We start from the raw sequence: 27,657 nt of genomic DNA, 5'->3' as shown, positions 1-27,657 counted from the left end.
CAGTTTTTCAGAGAATAGGTATTTGCAGGATGATTAGATTCTTATGAACATTGTTCTGAAGGATAATAGAGTGAAGACAAGAGCCATCATAACAAATTGCAATGGTTCTGGTTTAGAGATAGTGAAGATTCTATCCAGACATTAGTCCTCATCCACATTACCAAAGGGTTCTCCATAGTTCTGCACCCTGGAGTTTGGACACAAGCAGCAGAAGTGAAAGAACAGCAGAGGTCCCCATAAAGTACCTCTGAACCCTGATGGTTTTGCACAGTGATGGGCAACTGGTTCCCCCCCCCCTTTTGTGGAACTCAGTTGATGTTGAAAGTCAGAATAGTGGAACACACAAGGTGCAATTTCCAAATTTGGTTGTGCATCAACAGTTTTTTTCTTGTTACGTCAGTCACTGAGTCACTCAATTAGCCCAATTAATCAGCTAACATTTTTTTAGCCAGCCATCTAAACTTCTAGTAATCATGGTCAAATTACCAACCGGGGATCCCCCATTGATTTTGTTAGTCACTCTCACTCATATTCAAAACTACAAACATTTCTCTCCGCCCCATGGCAAAATGTTTTGTTCGCAAGGTGGGGTGCCCAACAAAATTTCACTGGGGGGGGGGTGACCAACAGATTCCCCAATTGGCTAGGGCTGGCTCTGACTGCACATGTGGTTATGGATGTCGGTATTCAGACCCGCAAGCCACGAGTTGATTTTTTTGTGGCCCCCACACCCATCAAAGTGGCCCATCTCTTTATCACATACAGGATTTAATAGTCAATACTGTCATACTAATTGCACCGCTAATGATATATCACTGGAGAAGCACATGCTTCTTACAGGCTGTGTGGCTTGTACAGTAAATAGGATTGGTTAAGATGGCATAGCAGATGGACACCGGCTTATTTGAGTGCATGTGAAGTGGACACAGGAACCCGTGTGTGAACGGTGTTGGGACACCTGAGGATAAGAGGCCATTCTGTATAGATTGACAATTCTCAATGACCACAAGACAAGTAGAAGCCAATACTTTCATCTTTATTATTAATCTTGTTCTCTTTTTGTTTAAATAAATTTCTTTGTAAAATCTCAAAACGAAACACTGAACAGGAGTGTTAAAGCCTGTCTTAATTTAAAACGATACACAACAAAACATATAAACGCACGGTAACTCTTTTCTGTGTCTTGTAAACAACCCCCCACCACTCCACAGTTTGATAAGATTTGGCATGTCCTTTTTTCAATACATATGCCTTCAGCTCTTTGTAATTAAAATTAAAAAATGTATTATTGCAGTTCGGACAATAAAAAAGACAGTCTGCAAAAAAAATATTCTTAAAATGAGAAAAAAAAGACTAAGCATTAGTGCCAATGTTCTTGAACACAGTCAGCAGTATACCGAATGCACTCAAAACATATTTTTAGACCTTCAGTAAGCAGCCTCGCACACTAATCATGACAGGCAGTAACATGCACACTACATTATCCTCACATTCACACACAGGGGTTTATTACTTGGTCTCATTCTCACTCATACCCACACTGAGTATTCCACACACAGTATCCCACTCTCTGAGAAATGCAATGTTGCCTCATACTGCCAGAGTTTCAACAATTATCATAGTAACAGTAACAAACGTGATTGAGAGAAAACAGTAGGAGGTCAGCATTTGAAAGGAACAATTACATTTCAGTATTCCACTGTTCAAAATAAAAACAACCATACAAAACAGAAACTAACATACACAATAAGATACAGTTCTGTCATCAATCAGAGCAGTGTGTTTCCACGTGTTTTGATTCAGTCTCCATAAGGGACAAATGGAAACTGCAGGTTGTCCTGCATCACGTAGTTTTCCTATATGACGCGAGTAATGCTGTTACAGTGCCCATCTGTCCAAAAGGCTAGTTTGTATTTGGTGTGTGCATGTGTATGTAAGTCCGTCATCAAATCACCTACTAAGCACAATGCAATCCAGCCAGTCTCTCAGACCAACATACTTTAATTTCAGGTTCAAGTCTAGCAGTTGAAATCTTCATCTGTGGAAAAAGGCCTTAAACATCTAACAGTCCCTGCATTTGTTTATATAATAGCTTAAGTCTGGCCATGAGAATGTGTGTAAGCATGTCTCACATTTCTGCTTGTGTGTTTACATGGTTATATTAAGTAATTTATATATGTATTTGTGTGTGTTTCCCAGTGTATGTCATGTGTCTAAATATATACTTATGTGAAGGTGTGTCAATTGGAGTCAGCCCCTCCTCCCAGCAGGTCACCAGGCAACAGGGCAGCTGGGCTGCCCATTTGGTGCCTGTCCTCCATTTGAGGTGCACCCCACAAGCTGCTGCTGGAGTAACCTGGGGTCACACCACCCCAGAGCCCAGACCTCGCAGCCTCTACCCGCCCCACCCCACCCCCTACCCCTTTCCCAGCCCCGTTGGCGCTCCACTGAGCAAAAATACCAAGCCCAGGACCTTGGGCTGAGGTGGCCTCTGGAGAGCTGCCCGTACCAGCCAAACTTTGCCAGCCGGAAGGCCCCACACTACCCAGAACCCCTCCTCCCCCGCTGTTTCCACCCAAATTGTTTCCTGCTCCTATTGCTGCTTGTTCACTGCCCGGGGAGCCCCCTCTGCTGTTGCCCACCGCTGTGCGTGTTCCTGACGAGCCCTGGGCTGCCCCTGCCACTGGGCTGGCCCCCTCCGCACCTCCAACCTGGGAATGTGCAAAATAGCGAGCCACTTCCTCCTCACTCACAAACTCCGCCAGGATTGTGGTGTTTCCCAGAACACACCTGGAGAAAACAAAATAGGGCAGTGTCCTTTAGTAAAACAGGTGAAGTAGAACATTTACTAACTGGTCATCAGGCTCTGATTCAGCATTATAATCTGAAGCCTTGTTTTTAAAAAGAAAGCTCTGTGTGTAAATGGGGGAAAAAATGCTCAAGATTGCAAAAAAATATATTAAATCATTGCAATGATATAAATTGAGCAATTACTGCTTTTTAAAACATGCTGCATGGAGCTAACATTAGGGCAAATTTGTAAATCTTTCATTACAGGCGTTTAGCACTACACTAGTCAGCAGCCCGGTGTTTGTTAGTGTGTAGAGGGGTAGTAGCCTACATGTGCAGTGCACCCTGAGCCTTGGCTGCTTCCTGACGTGTGCTGTAGCGAATCAGGGCGCTGCCCTGGGTCAGGCCGAGGTGAAAGGTCAGCAGGGGGCCGTGCTGCATACAGATAGTCCGTAGTGTGGAACCGTCGATCTGTAGGGGAACAGAAACCTTTGTGGGATACCAGTTTGTCTGTGGTGGGCAAGTGTGAGACTGTAAAAGGGCGGGCAGTAGAATTAAACATTTTCCCATTCTGTTTTTCCCTTAGCAGCCCTTTCATGCCACCGCCATTCAAGCAATCATTAATTGATTGAATGGATCAGCCAACTTCACAATCCAATTACACTTGGGTCACGCATGACACCGGCTCATTTGCATAGAATACACCGAAAGAGAATGCTGATGAACAAGAAATTCACGCCCACCCCTCTCAATGGCCATTTTATTTAACAGCTGTGATAACTTACACTTCGATGATGGGTCAGAAAACATAAAATTCCAAATCACCCACAACATAATCCCTAGCCCCCCCCCCCCCATCCTTCTGCTCATTCCCTCCCTGCTCATTGGTGCTAGTGCTAACATCTTTATCAATTCTCTGTCTGTACCTGAGGGGTGAGGTTGCTGAGCAGTAGCCAGCAGCTGCCTCTGGAGGCCACACCATCACTCCACGCTGAGCCTACGGAGGAAAGAGGGCAGTCTTCCAATCTTTTTTCTGTTGTAAAGCCGGTATCTAATAAATATCTTACTACAATGAGTTCTGAAAACCCAACAGCTATAAATGGTTTCATATCAAGTTGGCCAAGAAACAGTTAAAATCGCTACAGGGTTGATCCAGATATATAATATTACCTGTCCCAAATCTTGAATCCTGACTGCCCCCGCCCTCCCCCCAGCCCCTGGCCAAACGTGGGGCTCCGCTGCCCCATGGGGATGTCGAGGCCTGTTTCTGACTGGTCAGTCCAGGAGGGGGGCGTGGCAGCTGGGAACTGACACGACTGGTCTTCCACGGCTTATTGTGTCCGATGGGCTCTGGGGGCCAGCTGGGTTTGTACTCCGAGTACTTTGCTGAGGAAAAAAGCACAACTTTCAACACAAAGAAATTACCAAGGGAAACATAGCTCATTTCAATATATCATCAATTTACAGAGCTTTGGTTAGCAGCTCATTCTCTCAAATATTAGACTTTAAAGTTGTTCATATATTAGAGACTGTCACTACCTGTGCTGTGTGTATTGCCAAGGGGGTTGTCTGAGGCACTGTAGGGCCAGGCACCTGGTGAAGGCAGCAAGGTGTTGAGGGAGGGGTTTGGCCCTGCAACAGAGAGATAGGATGTGTCAAAAAATACTGCAATACAACATATGGTGTGCCTAGGGCTGTCATGAAACTTTGTCAGTCGGTGACTTACAATCAAATAACTGTCAGTCTCACAGTAATTGACCGTTAATTAACAAACACATTTAGTATCTCCTGGCTTCCACACAGCCTACAAGCCACCGCTGTGCACGTTCCTGATGAGCCCTGGGCCCATTGGCCAACCTGGGAATGTGCAAAATAGCAAGCCACTTCCTCCTCACTCACAAACTCCTCCAGGATTGTGGTGTTCCCCAGAACACAAGGGAAACAGCTAATTTCAATAAATTATCAATTTACAGAGCTTTGGTTAACAGCTCAGTCTCAACTATTGGACTAGACCTTAAAGTTGTTCATATTAGAGAATGCCCCTACCTGTGCTGTTGCATCCCCAGTTGTGGGAAGCAATAGATCCCAAATTAATACAACCACCAGTATCAAAAACTTTATTTACGCAATGTGGCTGACGCAACAGATCAGAACATTTAGGCTATTTCTTCACATAAGCACAGCAATGCGCACATGGAAGTAGGCTATAAGCGCAAATGTTCCATTAGTGGAAAACATCATTATCAAAAGTCAGTGAATGCAATTAGTTATTTTAAGAAGTTATTTGGCCACTTTAGTTGTGATACAAACCTTAAAACATTTTCACAAGTGATAGGCTAATATTGCCAGAAAGGTTGCACATTTTGGGGAATATATGCAAATGAATATTAATACCATTTAAATGTATGTTTTTTGCATTGGATATATTTACCATATCATATGGTGACAGAAACAAACTTTTTACCTTATAAGTAGACAATTGCAAATGATAAAATCCTTCCAATAGAAAAAACATTTGTTACGAGTTGAAGTTTAATTCAATGAATTGACTCATCACATGGGATGTTTTCACTGAACAAAAAAAAAAAGTGAATATTGAATGATTCATCACATCTCCCAAAAACATTTTCAACATAGATCTGTAAAATGATAGTCTAGAAAGTAAAGCATTGGTTGTCTTTCTCTCAGGCTTCCATGTCTTCTCCCTGGACCTCCTCAATGTCCACCTCTTGAACATCAGACTCTGGAGACCTCATCTTCACTGTCACTTTCCAACCTTGTTGAGGATGGCTCATTGTCAGGGTCAAAAAGCCTCAAATTTGCCCAGATGGCCACCAATTTTTCAACCCTTGTATTGGTCAGCTTGTTGCGTGCTTTGGTGTGTGTGTTCCCAAACAAGGACCAGTTACACTCTGAGGCGGCTGATATTGATAAGATTTGGAGGATGGTGGAGGCAACAGGGGAAAGAGCCTCAGATCCACAAAGTCCCTTCCGCTAGGGGGCTGATGAGATATGTTGGCACGACTGCCATATTGCATCTCCATCCCAAAGCCCTTGCTTGGAAGTGTACTTCGCCAGACTACCAAGAACCTTGCCCTCATCAGGCCAAGGTGGCGAGACACGGTAGTGATAACACCATAGACCTTGTTGATCTCTGCTTCAGACAGGATGCTCTTGCCAGCATATTTGTGGTCCAACATGTACGCTGTGGTGTGTATGGGCTTCAGGCAGAAGTCGTCACGTTTTTTGATGTATTTCAGAACTGCCGTTTCATCTGCTTGGAGAAACAGTGAAGTGGGCAGGGCATTACCCATTTCTTCTCATACATCTGCGCGCAGTCTCAACGTCAGACAGGATGCCATTGTCTCCCTCAATCCGTGCAATGGCTACTGCTATAGGTTTCAGGCTGCTTACCACTCTCTCCCAAAATACATCATCCAGGAGGATCCTCTTGATGGGGCTGTCCGTGTCAGCAGACTGTGATATGGCCATTTCTTGGAGACTCCTTCCCCTCTAGGAGACGGTCAAACATGACAATAACACCACCCCAATGTGTGTTGCTGGGCAGCTTCAATGTGGTGCTCTTATTCTTCTAACTTTGCTTGGTGAGGTAGATTGCTGCTATAAATTGATGACTCTTCACATACCTAACCATTTCCTTGGCTCTCTTGTACAGTGTATCCATTGTTTTCAGTGCCATGATGTCCTTGAGGATCAGATTCCATGTATGAGCAGCACAGCCAATGGTTGTGATGTGAAGGTAGGACTCCTCCACTTTAGAACAAGCAGCCTTCATGTTCGCAGCATTGTCTGTCACCAGTGCAAATACCTTCTGTTGTCTAAGGTCATTGATGACTGCCTTCAGCTCATCTGCAATGTAGAGTCCGGTGTGTCTGTTGTCCCTTGTGTCTGTGCTCTTGTAGAATACTGGTTGAGAGGTGGAGATGTAGTTAATTATTCCTTGCCCACGAACATTCAACCACCCATCAGAGATGATTGCAATACAGTCTGCTTGAACTTCTGTTGAACTCTGTTGAACTCTGTTGAACTCTGTTGAACTCTGCATCCAGCAAATGAGTAGATAAAGCATGTCTGGTTGGAGGGGTGTATGCTGGGCGAAGAACATTCAGATATCTCTTCCAATACACATTGCCTGTGAGCACCACAGGTGAACCAGTTACATACACAGCTCGAGCAAGACATTCATCAGCATTTCTCTGACTACGTTCCTCCATTGAGTCAAAAAAACTTCTGATTCCAGGAGGACCATGCGCTGTTGCTATCGATAAGGTATCTGATTCATAATTTTCACCTCGAATAGAAGTAGAGGTACTTTTGTCAGATGTTGCTTGTTGTGAGTGCTGAGGGAACTATATGCACATGGCCAGATGATTCTGCATCTTTGTTGCATTCTTCACATATGATTTGGCACAGTACTTGCAAATGTACACAGCTTTTCCTTCTACATTAGCTGCAGTGAAATGTCTCCCACATCAGATAGTGCCCGTGGCATTTTCCTGTAAAGATTAGGAAAAAAATGTTTTAAAAAACAACAAATACAATTCCATGTACAGATAAATAATTAAGCAGTTAGATTAAACAACTCCTTTGTAAGATAAATGTTTTAAAATGAAACATGTATGGAAACAGGTGAATTAACACTCCTCAGTTAGCAGGCTCAAGCAAACTAAAACCCACATGGTAGCAAAAACTAACTAGCAGAAATTGTTAACAAGTTAGAAATGACTTAAACATTTTGCTGTAGGCTACTACTTACTAGTTAACAAAAAAATAATCTGATAAAATATATTCACCCCACCCAGTATTTTAATCAAAACTTACCAGAAAGCATGTAGTCCTTGGCTCAGACAATGTAGTAGTGTGGGCTCAACAGCATCTCATTAGTGTGCAAGATCTTGAGAATCAGTTGTACATGTGATGGAAGAACGTGCATGCAGAGGATTGCAATTCCATTGAATTGGGGATAGTTTAACCAAAATATGCCACAAGACCTAGAATTGCCTTATATGTATCCTACAAAAAAGGTTCACTGTTTAAGCTATGAATTTAAGCAAAATTCCCCAAATTCCAGTGCTCAACTTCCCATGGAAAATTTCCAGACATTTACCGACCCTTTGCAACCCTAATTGTCACCCAGACTATTCTTGATTTAATCTTGTCTTTACATATACATTTGTGAAATTTGTTTTGATTTAGACTGGACCATGGACATTTTACATTACATTTAAGTCATTTAGCAGACGCTCTTATCCAGAGCGACTTACAAATTGGAAAGTTCATACATATTCATCCTGGTCCCCCCGTGGGGAATGAACCCACAACCCTGGCGTTGCAAACGCCATGCTCTACCAACTGAGCCACACGGGACCACTGCACCTGTACCAAAACAGGGGCGGCAGGAATTTTTAAAATGTAATCTATGCACTTAAATAGCGAATGGAGGATGCTTTTCCCACCAGGCAGTTTGACTGCCTTCGTGACCGCCAGTGTGGCAGTAATACGGTCACTGCAACAGCCCAAGGTGTGCCAATAGGTTTAATCTCATTCTATACTTACACAGAAGCAGTGATTAAACAGTGAGTACCTGTGTTGTCTCGCAGTAGCTGGTGGTCAGAGTCACTGAGGCTGGAGGGTCCATGGGAGCCCAGAACACTGCCAGGGGTCATGTAAGGGTCAGACTCCGGGTCGGCACTCTGGATGCCTTTCCAGGGCACTCCAGGCTGGAACTCTGTCACCACAGAAAAGACTACTGAGCTTGGCAATATTGACATTTATTGGAACTGAAATGTTTCATAATGTCAATTTTAAAATTGCACATTAGGCACTTTGGGTACTGAAAGCAGCTTACCTGGGGGCCAGCTGGATGTCCCAGTCATGGTGCCCATCTTGCTTCCAGGGGTACGGTGCCAGTTGTCAGAAGGGCCCTGAGGGGGCATTCCCAAATCATCAACCCCGAGCAACTCATACTGTGAATATGGGGAGCCCTCTCGAACGTTCATGGCCATGGGTAAAGGACCTGCAATAGCACACAAGACAAAAACAGAAATTCAAATAATTTGTCAGTTTGACATGGCTTTTCCTTTTACGGATTTATATTGGTATGATTATGTGTCATTTGCTAGACATTGGATTTTAATGACTCACCATTCTTGTGATGGGCTGTATCGGGGGGAGAAGGGGCCGGAGAGTGACCCTCCATCATCCATTTGAAGCGGGACTGCTGCCCTCCTCCATCCTTCACCCCACCCACCATGGAGCTCAGCTCCAGCCCAGACAGGTTGCCTCCGGGAGCAAGCCCTGAGATCCCGGGAAAAACATGGCCAGATGGTTCATTCAATACAGTCATGAGCAAAGATGATGGCTGTGTTGCTAAAACTTGGGCCAGTGTAATCCCCCTGATAAGAGCGTCTGCTAAATGACTTAAATGTAAATGTAAATCAAACAGCACGGAATAGCTGCTAGGGGATTTAAATTGGACTTTTGTCACGGCAACAGTGATATACGAGCTACTGTTTACACAAATTAGTTGGATATGATTTAGTAATGGTTTGCCTTCGATGTCATACTGAGTAGACTGCTCTAAACTGACAGATTGGACTGAGATGTGTTAGAGAGATAATAACGAAGACCAAACCTAAGCAACTTACCAGAGTACATCCCCTGTGTTTTGGCATGAAGATCTGACAAGGGGCCACCCATACCAGGGTGGGGCATCGAGTCTGCCATCGGCTGTTTTGGTGCCCCTCCAAGAGATGGGGACAGTTTGGAGCTCCCACTGCCTCCACCTACCACTCCCTGTTGTTGCTGTCTCTGTTGTTGCAGAATAGCCATGATTCTAGCCAGCTATGGAGGCATGGGGTAAAAATTATGTACATAAACAAAACATTGCATCATGAGAATAAAAACAAGCTGGCTAGAAAGCTACTACATGCTGAAAGTCTAGCACAACTATTGCATCTAATATTTAAATTAGTCTGAACTGCTATAGGTATAGTGATAAGGCACTACACTACTATGGGACGTTCAGAACCTGCTGTGGATCAGGCTGCTGGCGTATTGGCTGGGGCAACTTCCTCTGGTTCTGCAGGAGCTGCTGCTGCTGTTGCTGCAGAAGGAGCTGACAAGCCTGGGGGGGTGGAGGAAGGTATGGAGTTTGCAGGCACAAAGTAGTTTTACTATTCTATTCCACTGAGAGAGCCAGTGTAGTAGCAGTTTTACAGTGGCAATTACTTGATATCCAATCAATACAAGATTATTTGAATTACTGAGCAAATTTGAAAATTGTGATAAATGGTTCAGACGGCCTGAACCACAATATCGAGGCGGAGACGATATTTACCAGGTGGAACTGCTGCACATGGGGGTAAATGTTACTAAGCACTGCAAGCTGCTGTGGGGAGAGCTGAGGTGGGAACACCCCTCCCCCGACACCTACTCCTCCGACACCTACTCCTCCGACACCTACTCCTCCGACACCTACTCCTCCGACACTGCTGCCAGGAGAGGGTATCTGCTTTAGCATGGGGCCCGGCACCTGTGAGGTGAAATAAAATAAAAATGAAGCAACACCATGTGTATTAGCACTGTGGACACTGGAGAAAGAAAAAAGCTCACTTGGATAAAGAATGTAAAGTTTTGTTAGACAACCTGGCCAATATTTCAAAATGGTAATCTGTTGACAAGATAGAAAATCTATTGTTGTTGAATGTTAGAGGACCTGCTCATACCCAACGTGGAGCAACTTTCTAAATAAAAACACTAATATTCATGAGGAACAACACAGGTAACGTACCTGCGCAGACAAGAATTGATGAGGCACTTGTCCGCGTAACCCTTGAGAGGGGTTCATGGGATGCATCCCAGGCTGGTGCATTCCCCGAGACGGAGGCATCCCACCGCTGCCACCAAATAAACCATGACCACCCATCTGGAACGATGGATATACAGAAGAGTAGTTAAATATGAAATGATAGTTAAAGTGAGAGCTGCTAAAAGGAAAATATCTATAAAGTTGGTTGACAAAAAAAGCTAGTTGATGTTAGCTGGCTAGCTAATGATAGGGTCAACATATCTAGCCTCCTCCACCTAGGCCAATCGACGGATCACGCAAACTTTGCTTCGCACAGCTTCAAGGACACCTTGAACCCTTTGACAGGAGTATGACTCTCTTACCTTGTCACTGTAAGGCCCCGTGTCTCCAGGCCCCATGTCTTTGGAACTGGGCATACGGTAGCCTCCTCCACCTCTTCCTCCTCTCCGCATTTCACCGCTGTAGTCGTTCATCCCTCTCTTATCTCCTTCCAACTTTTTATCTAGACTCAAGTCCTCGCCCTATTAAAAGAGTAGGACGCTTGAGTTTTTACTCAAAGTAACAGTGTGATCAAAGACTTAGACTTAGTTGTCACGATCTGGTTAACTATCACTACAAACACTTATGTTTTAGCATTTTTTAAACATTTACTAACTTAAGGATATCTTCAGAACTACCCATTTCTCAACATCTTGAGAATTGATGCTACTTAGCCAATTCCAGTTGGCTAACGTTAGCTACTAGCCATGCTAGCATGTAATTACATTCCAATTCATGGTGAGATACTATGTGCATCCACAAATAATAAACCATATAAATTCATGCAAAAAACTGCAACGCCTCTACTCCTGTGTGTTTGGTGGAGTATGGGAACCGTGCGCACATCTACTGTATGCAGTGCTCATTTCACCCCGGAGGACTTCGATGGCTTAGTATAACCAGTGGAAGGCAGGATTCGGAATGAAACCAGATGTTGTGCCGAGCGTTATTTGTGAAGACGGCAAGCTCTATTTCAGGGTTCCCCAACTGGTGGCATTATTTGGGTCAAGTTGTGTGTGCAAAAAAAATTATAATAATCTATATAGAAAAAAATGGTATGGTTCATTGGACATAAAACTGTAAAAACAGCAATAAATCAGTTCCAAGTCATTTTTATTTTGGAAATCTGTTCCAAGTATTCCCAAGCATAATAAAGAGACGTGATCGTATAAAAATGTAAGCAAGGTTTGAAATTATTATGTTGTAGTCAAATATATCTGTTTCGGCTTATTGTGGTCCATCAACAACCAAACTTCCCGCGCAGGCGCACTCTTGACAGAGTGATAGCCCCGTAATAACAGAAATATAGGGATACTTAAAACATGAACTTAACACTACCCACCACTGCGACCTGTACGCTCTCATTGGCTGGCCCTCGTTTCATATTCGTCGCCAAACCCACTGGCTCCAGGTCATCTACAAGTCTTTGCTAGGTAAAACCCTGCCTTATCTCAGTTCACTGGTTACCATAGCAGCACCCACCCGCAGCACACGCTCCAGCAAGTATATTTCACTGGTCACCCCCAAAGCCAATTCCTCCTTCGGCCGCCTTTCCTTCCAGTTCTCTGCTGCCAATGACTGGAACGAACAGCAAAAATCACTGAAGCTGGAGACTCATATCTCCCTCACTAGCTTTAAGCACCAGCTTTCAGAGCAGCTCACAGATCACTGCACCTGTAAATAGCCCATCCAACTAACTCATCCCCATACTGTATTTATTAATTTAGCTCCTTTTCACCCCAGTATCTCTACTTGCACATTCATCTTCTGCACATCTATCACTCCAGTGTTTAATTGCTGTATCGTAATTACCTCACCACTATGGCCTATTTTATTGCCTTACCTCCCTTATCCTACCTCATTTGCACATGCTGTATATAGACTTTTTCTACTGTATTATTGATTGTATGTTTGTTTATTCCATGTGTAACTCTGTGTTGTTGTATGTGTCGAACTGCTTTGCTTTATCTTGGCCAGGTCGCAGTTGTAAATGAGAACTTGTTCTCAAACTAGCCTACCTGGTTAAATTGGATTTTTAAATTTTTTATTCACCTTTAACTTACTATAAATCACTATTGGATTAGCATGCAGACTCTCCCACTGAAGTCCTCTCCTTGGCTCTTTGACTTTGGTAGCTAACTCAGCCGTCAATTGTTAAGTCTCCGCTCTTTTCACTTTATATCTGCTGTCTTTTTTGTTGTGTTCTCTGGCTTACTACTTAGCCATGTCGACAGTGGTGATTGGCTAGCTAGGCTAGTTAGCTGGCAGGCAAAAATAACAAAATTAGCTGGCTTGTTAAGATAACTGCATATACTGGTAACATTATTTGATAACTGGTTAGATGTCATTATGTATTTCCAAAACTTTGGTTTACTTTAATGTAGCTGTAAGATAGCCAGTTGCTGTCAACACCTGACTCAAGCAGTGCTAACCACATGTTCTCTCTAAGCTGCGCGCATGCTGCACAGCTCCCTGGGACTGCCGCGCAGAAATATCAGCCCAGAGATGCACAAGATATAACTTCACTGCTCTAGAAAGTTGAGTGGTCACCAACTGGTCAATCATGATCAAGCTATTGATCGCCAAATAAAAACCTAACGATAAAGCATTGTGTTCCTATTTTTACCGCTGTTGCCAGTAAGCGCACCCGATTCAGCTGCCCTGTGCGCCAGGTAGGAGAACTGTTGCCATTTTGAACCATTTTGTGTGTCTTAAGGCACAATCTCTGCCTTCCCGGAGGGCCCAGAGCAAATCAAGTGCCCTATAGGTCTACCGCTGGCCAATCAGATGGCTCAGATGACCGTGTCTGCAGTAACGTAGCAGGCATAAAAGGAAACTACAGCAAAGTTGATACTGAGTTTTCAAAACCATGACGAGACTCAACGAATACAGCAAAGATATAATTTTTTTATGAGTGGGTTGAAGTTTAACGCAGCGCTGTAAACACTTTGTATTCAATACTTTTAAAAGCCATCAAATGAGCGTTCTCCCATTTCCACTCAGTGCTACAACAGGCACTGCAGCAGTAATGAATGAGTAGGAAAGTATCTATAGACTTGCGTTATTATTAGCAGCTTGGGTCGTATTTAACAGAGGAATATCTCACTTTCTCTGTTCATAGGAGTAACATGAATTTGTGCAATAATGCGGTGCAACTCGAGTTTTGCCATCAGCTAGAAGACTGTGTCCCTTTTTGGTCAGTGGAGGAAAGGGAGAGCGGAGGGATGTTAAGAGGCTGTATGCTGCTTCCTCCCTCCGCTGAGACTGACAATCAGATGCCGGCCTCATAAGAACAGTAAAATAAAAAGCTAATTATTTAAATGTATGCTCACGCAGCTATGTCTCACAAGTAATACAACAATGGATCTATTACCAGTGTGATCATATAGCCTACCTCAAATTTGGAAAAATAAATAAATATATTTTAAAATGGCCCGAACAAAAATGCATTGGCAGGGCAATTCAAGCAAAGTAAATATGTGGTGATAACGTATTGGGCCTATAGCTTACTGCACAAACCTGATAACTACAGTACTGTTTTAACTGGTTAATGTTGCATAGGTAATGTTTTAAGTCAGGTAAAAAAAAAATGTTTACCTGAGCATTAGATCTCAGCTTGCATTTTGACTCAGAAAAGGTTGTGACCACTGTTCTAGAGTTTTCCCTGTTAACACGATCAACGTTTCCCTTTACTTTGGTAATTGTGATCGAATCAACGCAATATTAGCCACGTTCAATGCAACATACCGAAACAAAACGAACTATACAAGAGATTTTTATGTAGGCAGAACGCATCAGAGAATAATACTATTGCATTGACACTCACTACTCAGCCCTTACGCTACAACTACTCAGCCCGGGGCAGCATAAACAAATCAGAGCTGCAGTCGCTCTATATGCAAATAGACCATTGCCATATATGGATCTGTGCCATTTACTTTGAACTGGACTGTGTTAACGGCATGAGCGGTCATGAGTAGATGGAGTTGTTTTGAGATCAAAGCGAGAGCTGCATGTAGCTCTTTGTATTGGGACTTTTGATGAGGAGTCTAATGCAAATCCATATGTTACATGTGGTTACGTTTATGCTACCTACCCTTCAACAGAAAATGCATCGTCACCATCCTTTCTTCCGAGACATAATAGGGCTTACCATGAGTCCCATATTTTGGAATTGTCGTGTCATTGGGTTCATCCAGTTGTCTCCACCTCCACCCTTAAAGGAACAAACGCATAAACATGCAATGTAGCTCAACATAATCCCTCAATCAGAAAGATGTCTTTCATAGTTCCACAGATTAGGATATAAAAACAAAATTGAGCAAGCAGACCCTAATCACAACATACCTTGCTGTTGCCTCTCTTTCCCCCGGGGCCTTGCACCCAGCCACCAGAGTTGTAGTTGCTGCTGGTCTGTGAGCCTGTGCTGTTCCAAACTCCACCAACATCCTCCTCCTCATCCCAACTGGAGTGTCGAGAGGCTGGAACTGGGACCTCTCCTTTGCCCCAGCTCTCTTGCACTGACTTTGAACCTATGGGACATGCAAAAAGGGGTCATGCAATGTCCTAAGGAGTACCAACCAACAACACATTTGCCTTACAATGAAAACTCTTTGAAGTGTTTTACCAGATTTAGATGAGGGGTTTCCCCAACCAGCAGTTTTGCTTGAGTTATCTGGGTCTCCCCAGCCAGATGGTGCATCAGAAGTCTGCCCCCAGGAAGCGGTGCCATTATCCACAGATTGTCCAACGAGGTTGCCACCCCCTCCCCACATAACTGGGCCTGGTAATACAGAGAAGAACATATTAAAGAATCTGCCAGAAATACAAGTTGTTGGCCTTTGAAGGAATAAGTCGGGCATAGCTTACCCATTCCAGGTGCATTGCCAGGGTTAGAGTCCCGGTTAGCTGGGATCGCAGGCTGTCTCCTTGGTGGTGGCTGTTGTACGGATGTAGGTGGACCCTGTTGAGTTTGGCCTTGAAGTGGTGGTGGCGGACCAGAGGGGGCACTATCTTTGTCCCACAGGTTCACATTCTTGCTGTTGTAGCAGGTGGGATCTCCCCAGGCTGAAGTGCCATCGTCAATCTCCATCTTGCGACTGATGGACTGAGGGGAGGGCTCCTCCCACCCGCTTGGTTCAGGGGCCTCAGCAGGCCCAACGGGGGTCTGAGGGATGGGGCCAGCAGTCCAGCCCGAGCTTTGGTTCTGATTCTGCGTGGGAGGACCTCCTGACCTGCCCAAGCCTCCTGGTGGCTGTTGGGTCTGTGATTGGTGTTGCTGTTGATTTGGGGCTTTCAGTGTTGCCACTTGGCTGTTTGGTATCTGTGCTGAATGCGGCTTCATGCACCAGTCCTGGTGCGGTTTGCCACCCATGTCACCTCCACTTCCCCAACTCCTCTGTGGGCCTCCCTCATCGATGTTACCCCAAGATCCCTTGTCTGTGTTGCCTCCACCTCTGCCCCTCCCTTCCCCCCAGCCTCCACTGACTGTCTTGGGTTCACGCTGCGCCCAGTTGCCTCCCCCTCTTTGTTCCCATCCACCTCCCTCCCTACCCATCTCTTTCCAACCCCCTGCAGTCCCCTTCTCCTCCTGACCACCTCCCCAGCCACTCCCTCTTCCACCACCCTGTTCTCCGAAATCTCTCCAGTTACTTCCTCCGCCCCCTCTGCGGTCTCTCCCCTCCTGCTCCTCACTGCCCCAGCCTTTGCCATGGCTCTCTGAAGGACCGACGTCGCCCCAGGCTCCACTCGTCTTTCCCCGGCTGCCATCAATATCTTCCACTGGCGTCCTGGAGGCAGCAGAATTCCGCATGTTGGATGGTGGAGCACAATTTGACTCGTCATCCCAGCCACCCTTTGAAGGTACAGGGCCAGTGTTCATAGTAGGCATGTGGGCCCCAGCAGATCGATCAGTAGTCATTGTGCTGTTGCTTGCGGGGTAAGCAGAAGGCCGACCAGTAGAATTAACGGCTTGAGATGGAAATGCAGGGGAACTGCTTCCCTCATTTTGACTGGCTGCTCCTGTATCCAGGTCCCAGGCCACATTCTGCTGTACCTGGGTCTGCCCCCATCCGGTGTTGGACAGCACCCTGGGATCCAGGTCCGACCGGCTGAGCATGCTCTTTAAGGCCACTTCAGGGTTGGGGGGTGGGTTGCTGGAGCGGTGGCGGGAATGCTCCTGGTGCCGATTGTGACTCCCAGCCCTGGACCCTCCTCCACTRGAGSATGAGGGGYCTCCACTTMCTCTGCCWYSWYSWSCYSMYYMYYCCMCMRYAKCAWCMMCYYYYTKMTKRTYSYMMSMWGYTGTYRTMRTAGYARMWRWTGKTGRKGMRGMAKMMTSSKRKRWKMYRCCRYCACCACCACCWCCGCTACCTCCRCTGCTGCTGCTRCTCTCGCCTCCACCGCTACTTCCTATTGCTGGGTTGCTGGAACCCCTGACACCTGTCGACCCGTGTGTACCGCCCCAACCCTCCTCTGTAGCCCCATCCCATGCTCCCTGAGATACCACTGGGGTATTTGAGCTAACATCATTTCCCCTGACCCATGCCTCATCTCCTGCCAAACCAGCTTTCTCACCTTGGCTGCCGAAGCCCCACACGTTGGCCTCCTCCCCCTGAGCTGCATCTCCCCCTAATCTGTCCCACCCGTCAGTCTTAGAGGCACCTGTGTTGAGGTTAGGGGGGGGAAGCAAGGCTCTCCATGAAGAGGAAGAGGTTGTGGAGGAGGATGACGAGGCAGAGAGATTCCCGCTCCCTCCAACAACCCCACTGTCCACAAGTTCTCTGCCTCCTTGATTTGGTCCTTCTCCAAGCTCCGGCCCCAAGCCCCCCCAGTCCCCATGGAGATGTGCTCCATCCCTGGCAGGCATTTCATGGAGTTGGTGCTGATGGCTAGCTTGATTCACAGAGGAGAGTGGATGAGTATGGGTGGTACTGGCAGAGAAGGATGTTGTGATGGATGAGGGCACAGCTTCAGTGGTAGCTGCACCAACCCCTGTCGTTCCATCCTGCACAAGGGCAGGCCAGGCTGAAGGGTTGGCATTAGGGTTGAAGTTGGCACCAGGAATTCCACTAAGAGGGCTCTCCTGAGCCCCAGGAAGAAAGGAGACTTTGGAATTGTTGAGCACTAGCCCCTCTGTTGTTGCTGCAGCGGCCACTCCAATTCCAGGCTGACTGGAAGAGCCCCACACGACACCAGACAGGACACATTCAGTGAGTGACGAGGGGGAAGAGTTGGGTGGGGAGGGACTGTCTGAACTCCCAGCTCCTGCCCTCAGATGCTGTTGGGTGCATTTGTCAGTCCGTGAGGCACTGCTATTGTTGGGGCCATCCAGCTCTGCCCCCTCGGTACCCACTCTATCCCCACCCGCGATGCTGGGCCACTCTTCAAGGTCACTCCCATCCACTATCACATTCTCCCAGCCCTGAGAAGGGGGCTGACTGCCAGAGCCCACCCCCCATGTGGAATTTGCATAAGTTGAAGAAGCAGCGACTGAAGATGATGGTGAGGAGTGAGAGGGTGAAGGAGAAGGTGAACCCAGATTGGGATCTGTAGATAATGAGCAAACATACTTTGTTAACTTGAGGACCGTGTTAAGGTTAAAACAGCATATTAATTACACTTGGACGAATACTCATTTTGCTGGCAACTTCAGATCCAAACCACATCCTTTCATTTCAATGTTGACCCACCTGTGGATCCAGATGTGGTTGCATTGGGGGCATCTCCCTGTGAAAGAGGGGGTGTGTCTCCCCTACCGCTGCCTCCCCCCAGCAGCATGCAGGACAGTGGTGGCTGGCCCCTCTTCAGAAGCACTTTGTGGTCCTGCTGGCAGCGGAATCGTGGGGGCACCTCTCTGGGCATATAGCGCTGAGTTCCGGTGGGGGGCTGTCCGTTGGCCACAGCCGCCCGGTTTGCATTGTTCCCGCCCGGAGGAACAGCGAACCCAGCTGCAGGGCAGGGGGACGATGGTGGAGTGGGGCCAGGGCTGGGAGACACAGAGCCAGGAGTGGCTAGTGACTGCGTGGAGGTGGCCTTGGTTAATTCTGGCACTTAAAGAAAATGAAATGAATGAACCACGTCAATAAAGTCAAAGCTGAAATGCATCCTAATGCTATGTAACATAATATAAACTTGACTATTTCCTCCTTCATCCTTATCCTGTTTGATGAATGGAAAGGGTGTTACAGATGTACAGTACCAGTCAAAAGTTTGGACACACCTACTCATTCCAGGGTTTTTCTTGATTTTTACATTGTAGAATAACAGTGAAGACATCAAAGCTATGAAATAAACACATGGAATCACAGAAACAAAAATTAATTATATATTTATATATTTGAGATTCTTCAAAGTAGCCACCCTTTGCGCAAAGCTATCATGGCATTCTGTCAACCAGCTTCATGAGGTAGTGACCTGAAATGAATTATATAAAAGTTAATTTGTGGAATTTCTTTCCTTCTTAATACATTTGAGCCCATCTGTTGTGACACAGAAGAAAGCCCTATTTGGTAAAAGAACAAGACCAAAGACCAAGAACACTTCAAATAAGCAAACAGAAATGAAAGTCCACTGTTACTTTTAGACATGGTCAGTCAATACAGAACAATAAGAACATTTAAGTGGAGTCAAAAACCATCCAGATCTATGATGAAACTGGCTCTCATGAGGACCACCAGAGTTACCTCTGGTGACTGCGTGAATCAGGCCTTCATGGTCGAATTGCTGCAAAGAAACAGGCGCACAATTGACCCAGCGTCGCCCGGGTTAGGCAGTCATTGTAAATAAGAATTTGTTCTTAAAGGACAGGGGGCGCTATTTTCACTTTGGGGGAAAATCGTACCCAATTTAAACGGCCTCGTACTCAATTCTTGCTCGTACAATATGCATATTATTATTACTATTGGATAGAAAACACTCTYTAGTTTCTAAAACCGTTTGAATTTTGTCTGTGGGTAAAACACAACTCATTTGGCAGCACACTTTCTGACCAGGAAGTGGAAAGTCTGAAATCGATGCTGTGTTCAAGGGCCTGCCTATAAATGGGCATGATACGTATGACTTTACGTGCACGTCATACACCTTCCCCTAGATGTCAAGAGGAAGTGAGAGAAGAAATTTGTTGATTATCTCGGTCTGAGGTGGAATAAACCCTCTTGGAACGACGTGTACGCCATTTTCTGTTTTCTGCAAGGCGCGTGGAGGGACCTGTTATTGCCTACTGGAAAGCTGTCGTTATGGGGCGAATACTATCTCCGGCTTTGATTTTATTTGATACATGTCACAATATCATCGTAAAGTATGTTTTTTCAATATAGTTTTATTTAAATTTATTCGGGACGTTAGGCRTGTTGCGTTGTTTGCGTTTGTTCACGAAGGAGAGCTTAGCACCACCTGGCCAGTGTGCTTGCTAATTCAAGAGGGAAAAACGACGTTCTGAATCCAAACAAAGACGGTTCTGGACAAAGGACCCCTTGTACAACATTCTGATGGAAGATMAGCAAAAGTAGGAMCCATTTTGTGATGCTATTTCATATATCTGTCGAACTGTGTACTAGTAGCTTTGCGCTCAGGTTTTGGTTATTCCCTTACCATAACTAAGTCTTATGTCGTAATGAAGATATTTTTAGAATTCTAACACTGCGATTGCATTAAGAACTAATGGATCTATCGTTTCCTATACAACATGTATTTTTTTGTAATGTTTATGAATAGCTATTTGGTCAGAATAGGTGAGAGTCTAATAGAAATATCCGCACATTCTGGGAAAAATATGCTACGTTAGCACATTGTATAACCACGGATTTCAGCTCTAAACATGCACATTTTCGAACAAAACATAAGTGTATGTATAACCTGATGTTATAGGACTGTCATCTGAGGAAGGTTTATGAAGGTTAGTGAAATTTAATATCTTTTGCTGGTTTATTCGCTAACGCTAACGTGCCTATTGCTATCGCTAACGTGCCTTGATGAATGAATGCGGTAGTGTGGTAGGCTATTGTAGTAAGCTAATATAATGCTATATTGTGTTTTCGCTGTAAAACACTTAAAAATCGGAAATATTGGCTGGATTCACAAGATGTTTGTCTTTAATTGTACACCATCGATTTTTCAGAAAAGTTTTATGATGAGTATTTAGGTAATTCACGTTGGTCTCTATAATTACTCTGGCTGCTTCAGTGCTATTTTTGACGGTAGCTGTGATGGTAGCTGCAATGTAAAACGGATTTATACCTCAAATATGCACATTTTTCGAACAAAACATAGATTTATTGAATAACATGTTATAAGACTGTCATCTGATGAAGTTGTTTCTTGGTTAGTTTGGTTGGTTCTAGGTTAGTTTGGTTGGTTTTGTGCATGCTACCTGTGCTGTGAAAAATGTCTGTGCTTTTTTCTATTTGGAGGTGAGCTAACATAAATATACGTGGTGTTTTCCCTGTAAAACATTTTTAAAAATCGGACATGTTGGCTGGATTCACAAGATGTGTATCTCTCATTAGCTGTATTGGACTTGTTAATGTGTGAAAGTTAAATATTTCTAAAAAATATGTTTTGAATTTCGCGCTCTGCCTTTTCAGTGGAATGTGGGAGGAGTTCCGCTAGCAGAACGCCGGGGCTAGACAGGTTAACTGACTTGCCTAGTTAAATAAATAAAATATATAAAAACACTACTGAAGGACACCAATAAGAAGAAGAGACTTGCTTGGGCCAAGAAACACGAGCAATAGACATTAGACCAGTGGAAATCTGTCCTTTGGTCTGGAGTACAAATTTGAGATTTTTGGATCCAACCGCCGTGACTTCATGAGACGCAGAGTAGGTGAACGGATTATCTCCACATGCGTGGTTCCCACCGTGCAGCATGGAGGTGGTGGTGTGATGGTGCTTTTCTGGTGACACTGATTTATTTAGAATTCAAGGGACACTTAACCAGCATGGCTACCACAGCAATACGCCATCACATCTGGTTTGCGCTTAGAGGGACTCTTTTGTTTTTCTACAGGACAATGACCCAAAACACACCTCCAGGCTGTGTAAGGGCTATTTGCCCAAGAAGGAGAGTGATGGAGTGCTGCATCAGATCATCTGGCCTCAACCCAATTGGGATGGTTTGGGATGAGTTGGGCCACAGAGTGAAGGAAAAGCAGCCAACAAGTGCTCAGCATACAGTGGGGAGAACAAGTATTTGATACACTGCCGATTTTGCAGGTTTTCCTACTTATAAAGCATGTAGAGGTCTGTAATTTTTATCATAGGTACATTACAACTGAGACGGAATCTAAAAATAAAAAATTCCAGAAAATCACATTGTATGATTTTTAATTAATTATTTGCATTTTATTGCATGACATAAGTATTTGATCACCTACCAAGCAGTAAGAATTCCAGCTCTCAAAGACCTGTTAGTTTTTCTTTAGAAGCCCTCCTGTTCTCCACTCATTACCTGTATTAACTGCACCTGTTTGAACTCGTTACCTGTATAAAAGACACCTGTCCACACACTCAATCAAACAGACTCCAACCTCTCCACAATGGCAAGACCAGAGAGCTGTGTAAGGACATCAGGGATAAAATTGTAGACCTGCACAAGGCTGGATGGGCTACAGGACAATAGGCAAGCAGCTTGGTGAGAAGGCAACAACTGTTGGCGCAATTATTAGAAATGGAAGAAGTTCAAGATGACGGTCAATCACCCTCAGTCTGGGGCTCCATGCAAGATCTCACCTCGTGGGGCATCAATGATCATGAGGAAGGTGAGGGATCAGCCCAGAACTACACGGCAGGACCTGGTCATGACCTGAAGAGAGCTGGGACCACAGTCTCAAAGAAAACCATTAGTAACACACTACGCCGTCATGGATTAAAATTCTGCAGCGCACACAAGGTCCCCCTGCTCAAGCCAGCGCATGTCCAGGCCCGTCTGAAGTTTGCAAATGACCATCTGGATGATCAAGAGGAGGAATGGGAGAAGGTCATGTGGTCTGATGAGACAAAAATAGAGCTTTTTGGTCTAAACTCCACTCGCCATGTTTGGAAGAAGAAGAAGGATGAGTAATACCAAGAACACCATCCCAACCGTGAAGCATGGAGGTGGAAACATCATTCTTTGGGGATGCTATTCTGCAAAGGGGGCAGGACGACTGCACCGTATTGAGGGGAGGATGGATGGGCCATGTATCGCGAGATCTTGGCCAACAACCTCCTTCCCTCAGTAAGAGCATTGAAGATGGGTCGTGGCTGGGTCTTCCAGCATGACAACGACCCGAACACACAGCCAGGGCAACTAAGGGGTGGCTCCATAAGAAGCATCTCAAGGTCCTGGAGTGGCCTAGCCAGTCTCCAGACCTGAACCCAATAGAAAATCTTTGGAGGGAGCTGAAAGTGCGTATTGCCCAGCGACAGCCCCGAAACCTGAAGGATCTGGAGAAGGTCTGTTGGAGGAGTGGGCCAAAATCCCTGCTGCAGTGTGTGCAAACCTGGTCAAGAACTACAGGAAACATATGATCTCTGTAATTGCAAACAAAGGTTTCTGTACCAAATATTCAGTGCTGCTTTTCTGATGTATCAAATACTTATGTCATGCAATAAAATGCAAATTACTTAAAAATAATACAATGTGATTTTCTGGATTTTTGTTTTAGATTCCATCTCACAGTTGAAGTGTACCCATGATAAAAATTACAGACCTCTACATGCTTTGTAAGTAGGAAAACCTGCAAAATAGGCAGTGTATCAAATACTTGTTCTCCCCACTGTATGTGGGAACTCCTTCAAGACTGTTGGAAAAACCCTTGAATGAGTAGGTGTATCCAAACTTTTGACTGGTACTGGGGGCGGCAGGGTAGCCTAGTGGTTAGAGCGTTGGACTAGTAACCGAAAGGTTGCAAGTTCAAATCCCCGAGCTCACAAGGTACAAATCTGTCGTTCTGCCCCTGAACAGGCAGTTAACCCACTGTTCCTAGGCCGTCATTGAAAATAAGAATTTGTTCGTAACTGACTTGCCTAGTTAAATAAAGGTAAAATAAAAAAATAAATATAAATATACAGGACTACAACAACAAAAAACATACCTTTGACTTTTTGTTCAGTCACCTGAAAGTATAGAAGACCGTCAGTGCCATGAAACAGCCCACATATTATTGTAATGAATGTCAAGCGCAAATACCACAAGCAACTATGGAGCGCAGGCCAAGTAACTCATTATTGCCGTCACGACTACAACTAAAACACAGCCGGAACAGTGTGGCTCTGACTTTCAATGGGCCATGAAACTGGATCAAACACCAGACAGAGCACTCTGAATTATGTAGGCCTAGTTTTCTGATGAAAAGTGGATATTATATACCTTCTGGGAAGATTCCCTTTTCTTTTTATCCTCTTTCTTCTTTTTCTTGTCTTCCATGAACTGCTGTTCCCTTTCCTGATTCTCCTATCTGGACACATTTAAATGGATGTGGGCATTGATATTGGGCGACAGGCATCAACATCAAGTTACATACATTTGCTGCGACTTGCCTAAAAATGTTTTATCAACAGTTGATCAAAATGAACTCTTACACAATTAGTTAATGTTGTCAGAACTATAGTATTAAGCAGACACAACCTTGGCAACAGTCTGTGGTAGCCACCCTGAATTATTCATTTTCAAGCAAACGATTACAAATCCAAACATACAACACATGCACACCAACAGAGAGGAAATGTAAGACTGGGCAGTACCTGACTGGTATAAAAAGAGTACCCGTTTGCTGGTAGAAATATTTAATTTGTCACGTAGGTCAAGGCCTAACGAACTAGTAGAGATGGCGAGAAGGAGAGTGTGCAGGATAGAGCGAGCTAGTTGGTTAGATGGGTCAGGTATCACGGGGTGGCATTTAGTTTTAGTCCCCCTGTTTGACTCAGCTTTACAAAAGCGCTCCAATGAAAACGCTAGTAAGCTGAAAATGTGGTCTTTTGAGTGGATGTATGGGAAACAAAAACAATGCAAGTTTGCGCTATGGGAGGCACTTTGGCAATTTGGACAAGCTCTTGTCCAAATTGTGTAGTAGTAGTCTAGTCTGTAAATACAATTTAAGGACAGCAGTCATGTTAAGCTGGTCAAAATTGTCAGAGGTAAAGAACTAGCTAGCAAGCAATCTAATATTGGAGTAAGAAAATAATATTTATACTGTGTTATGTGGATCTATACGCGGCATTAAATAAATAACAATTCCCATAATAGCTAACGTTACATTATGCTAGCTAGTGCCACTTAATACAAATCAGCTAGCAGAAGCTTGCCTGGTGGTATCGCTCTGACGTTTGCAAAGGCCTATTCCAGCCTCGAGCTCGAGTACAGAGTAGCCCCAAGCTGGACACCCGGTGGCGTTGGACTTGAAAAAACGGACGAAACAGACTTCTCGAGAATAAAGTCACGCAACGACACAAATGTGTGTTAACCTAGCTAGCTAAATTGTTAAAATAGTATTGACACTAACTAGCTGTAAGATAGACCTTTCGTGCGAGCGACTGACGTCGTTAACTGCCGCTCAAAGGTTAAGTCAAGTAAGGAACACGACGTACAGTTGCCGGTTTGCTAACCAGCTCCCATAGCTAAGCTCCATACAGTTAAAAAAATATATATATACAAAATAAAAAACATCCATACATATCGGCTACACAGATATACTGTTGATTAGCTGAGTATTCCGTGCCTATCAACAATAGTTAATAGCAATGTTAATTGAATTGAGTGTGTTTCTCAATTATTCATGCATACACACACTAAACAATACTGCTTCATAGCATGACTTGTCTGTACAATCAACTGTCGTTTCTGGACTGATGTGACTGACAAGGCCAAAGAAGCTACGATAAAACTTCAGTGACGTTCTCTGTAGCTAACTTAGCTGACTGACGTTAGCTGTCGTTTATAACGTAATAAGGTAAGAAAAATCCCAATAGCACACACATTTTACAACATTGTAATGAACAACCTAAGTTACTCACCTCAGGAATCACAAACATAAAGTACTTTGTGAAATTCTTGCAGACCTAGTTAGCTAAAGCTAGTTTAGCAATCTAACGGTAGTTCAAGGCTAAACCAAATAAGAAATAACATCACCAAAAGGCGAAATGTTGACAATCGAGAAATTCAGTTAAGGTATATCCTTTCGTACGAATGTAGTTTTCGCTGTAAACTACACATGTATAACCTCTTGGTGGTTGCAAAGCGCTGTGAGGTCGGTTAGTTTACTATCGGCCATTTTGCTTCTCTGTGCAAGCTTGTGTTGTTGACCAGAGAGAGGGGGGCTGGATGGATATCTGCACTCTGCAGCAAGGGGGCGTATTCTCTCCCAAGCGTGACGTCATTTACATCCAATTAGCCAGAGTGTTATCAGAGATGACACTTCTCAAATTTGGTAGAAAGAGTTGTAAGCCAAAGCAACAGTCCAGGACCATAACTAGACAGTGAAAACTGAACAACCTCTGCCATAACTCAGTGAACTTAGATATTGCAAAACAAAAACTCATCAATAACCTAGTCATTTCTCATATTTGGTTTACAGTCAGCTCCCGAATGAGATAATAATAAGTATAATCAATGCATTCACTCTCTTCTCTTCATCATACCTTTTCCAGAACACAACGTATTATCTGTATCATAAGACTGACCTCAAAATATCAGCCTCATTTGACTGCTTATTTATACCCTCTTGTTATGTGACATTTCCTCATGTTGTTGTTTTTCTCTTTTGTTGCCTAGTGGCGTCCGCATGCTTCCCAGACGGAACAGTTCGTGCATATATTATGATGACATTTTGTGACGTTTTTGTTTGTTTTGGACATCAGCATGTTTTTTTTCATCAGTTCAGGCACACCATTATTTTCTCTCGAGGCAAGCGGAAGTCGGTCGATGAAGTCTACGCCCCGTCGTCGGCGATTGGTCAACAGTAGGGATACTTCAACGATGTGCCGTTTGAATGAGAAACGACTCGTCCTCATGCATATTTATTCCCTTTTTAGTTTTTTTATTGAACCTTTATTTAACTAGGCAAGTTACTTGAGAAATACTGCACCAAATATCCTAGTCAAATGCAAAATTGCGCGACTAAAATCTCCTTAGCAAAAACGTCAACATTAATGAAAAATGTCTTGAGTTATGCGGTGTTCAAAACTGGTAACTCGGAAATCTCTAACTTCCGACTTCAATCCGTTGGAAACAACTGGGAACTCGGAAAAAACGAGCTCCGACGGGAAAAATCGATTTGAACGGTCATCCAACTCGGAATTCCATCTCGTGAACGAGGGGGGACTTTCTAGAGCTCCGACTTTCCAACCTTAGGATCACTGATGTCATGATTTGACCTCGTATTTTTCCGAGTTCCAGTTGTTTTGACCTCGGCATTATTATACGGCTGCGCTATCACATGCTTTATCGTAAATGTGGTCTGAGGTGCCCTATGGATGGTGTGACGCAATTCCGGAGTCTCCAGAGGCATGCAGAGGTCAAATTGAGTGGAGGGTTGATTGGTTGACAGTAGATGAGAGACGGGGGGGGGTCCTAGATATACACAAACGCACTTTCTTCACAACTTTCTTCACAACAGCTCTGGGCTGCTCTGCAAAGCGCCAAAAATATGTTTGCGCTGACTGCGGAGGCTGCATTGCAGTAAATACTGTATGGTCAATGCAGATGACGTATTGACCATGCAGCGCCTTTAAGCTCTCGTTTTTCCGAGTTTCCAGTTGTCTTGAAAGCAACATTCTAAAGGCCAAAGTTTTTCCTAACCATAAAGCAGTTTATGCATTTTATTTTTATAAGAACTTTCAAAAGCTATTGTATTGGATGAATATGTATGAACTTTCCAAATTGTAAGTCGCTCTGGATAAGAGCGTCAGCTAAATGACTTAAATGTAAAATGTAAATGTATTGTGACTAGTGACCAAAGGCAAATGTAGGCAAACCCCAAATACTAATATTATTGTCTTTGGGTGTTAGAAAAGCGCTA

The 27,657-nt window shown here is 44.3% G+C and overlaps 1 protein-coding gene across 1 annotated transcript; it reads right to left on the bottom strand.

Moving 5' to 3' along the window:
* Positions 1 to 1,015: 1,015 nt before the first annotated feature.
* On the bottom strand, positions 1,016 to 25,951 carry LOC111980103 (trinucleotide repeat-containing gene 6B protein). The gene is made up of 22 exons (XM_070449787.1): positions 25,655 to 25,951; positions 24,012 to 24,099; positions 23,737 to 23,758; positions 18,352 to 18,711; positions 17,016 to 18,208; positions 15,530 to 16,913; positions 15,288 to 15,443; positions 15,008 to 15,192; positions 14,814 to 14,876; positions 10,984 to 11,142; positions 10,604 to 10,738; positions 10,151 to 10,345; positions 9,842 to 9,937; positions 9,459 to 9,654; positions 8,956 to 9,108; positions 8,660 to 8,827; positions 8,396 to 8,539; positions 4,330 to 4,422; positions 3,961 to 4,176; positions 3,717 to 3,787; positions 3,122 to 3,261; positions 1,016 to 2,790 (listed from the first exon to the last, which is right to left on the bottom strand). Exons 2-22 carry the CDS (start codon positions 24,066 to 24,068, stop codon positions 2,241 to 2,243), a joined length of 5,736 nt encoding a protein of 1,911 aa, XP_070305888.1. The 5' UTR covers positions 24,069 to 24,099; positions 25,655 to 25,951; the 3' UTR covers positions 1,016 to 2,240.
* Between the last annotated feature and the right edge of the window lie 1,706 nt (positions 25,952 to 27,657).

This window comes from Salvelinus sp. IW2-2015, linkage group LG20 (genome assembly GCF_002910315.2).
Source record: "Salvelinus sp. IW2-2015 linkage group LG20, ASM291031v2, whole genome shotgun sequence".
Classification (NCBI taxonomy): domain Eukaryota; kingdom Metazoa; phylum Chordata; class Actinopteri; order Salmoniformes; family Salmonidae; genus Salvelinus; species Salvelinus sp. IW2-2015.
Note: the sequence above shows the minus strand (reverse complement) of the source record. Positions and strands in the feature narration are given on the sequence as shown.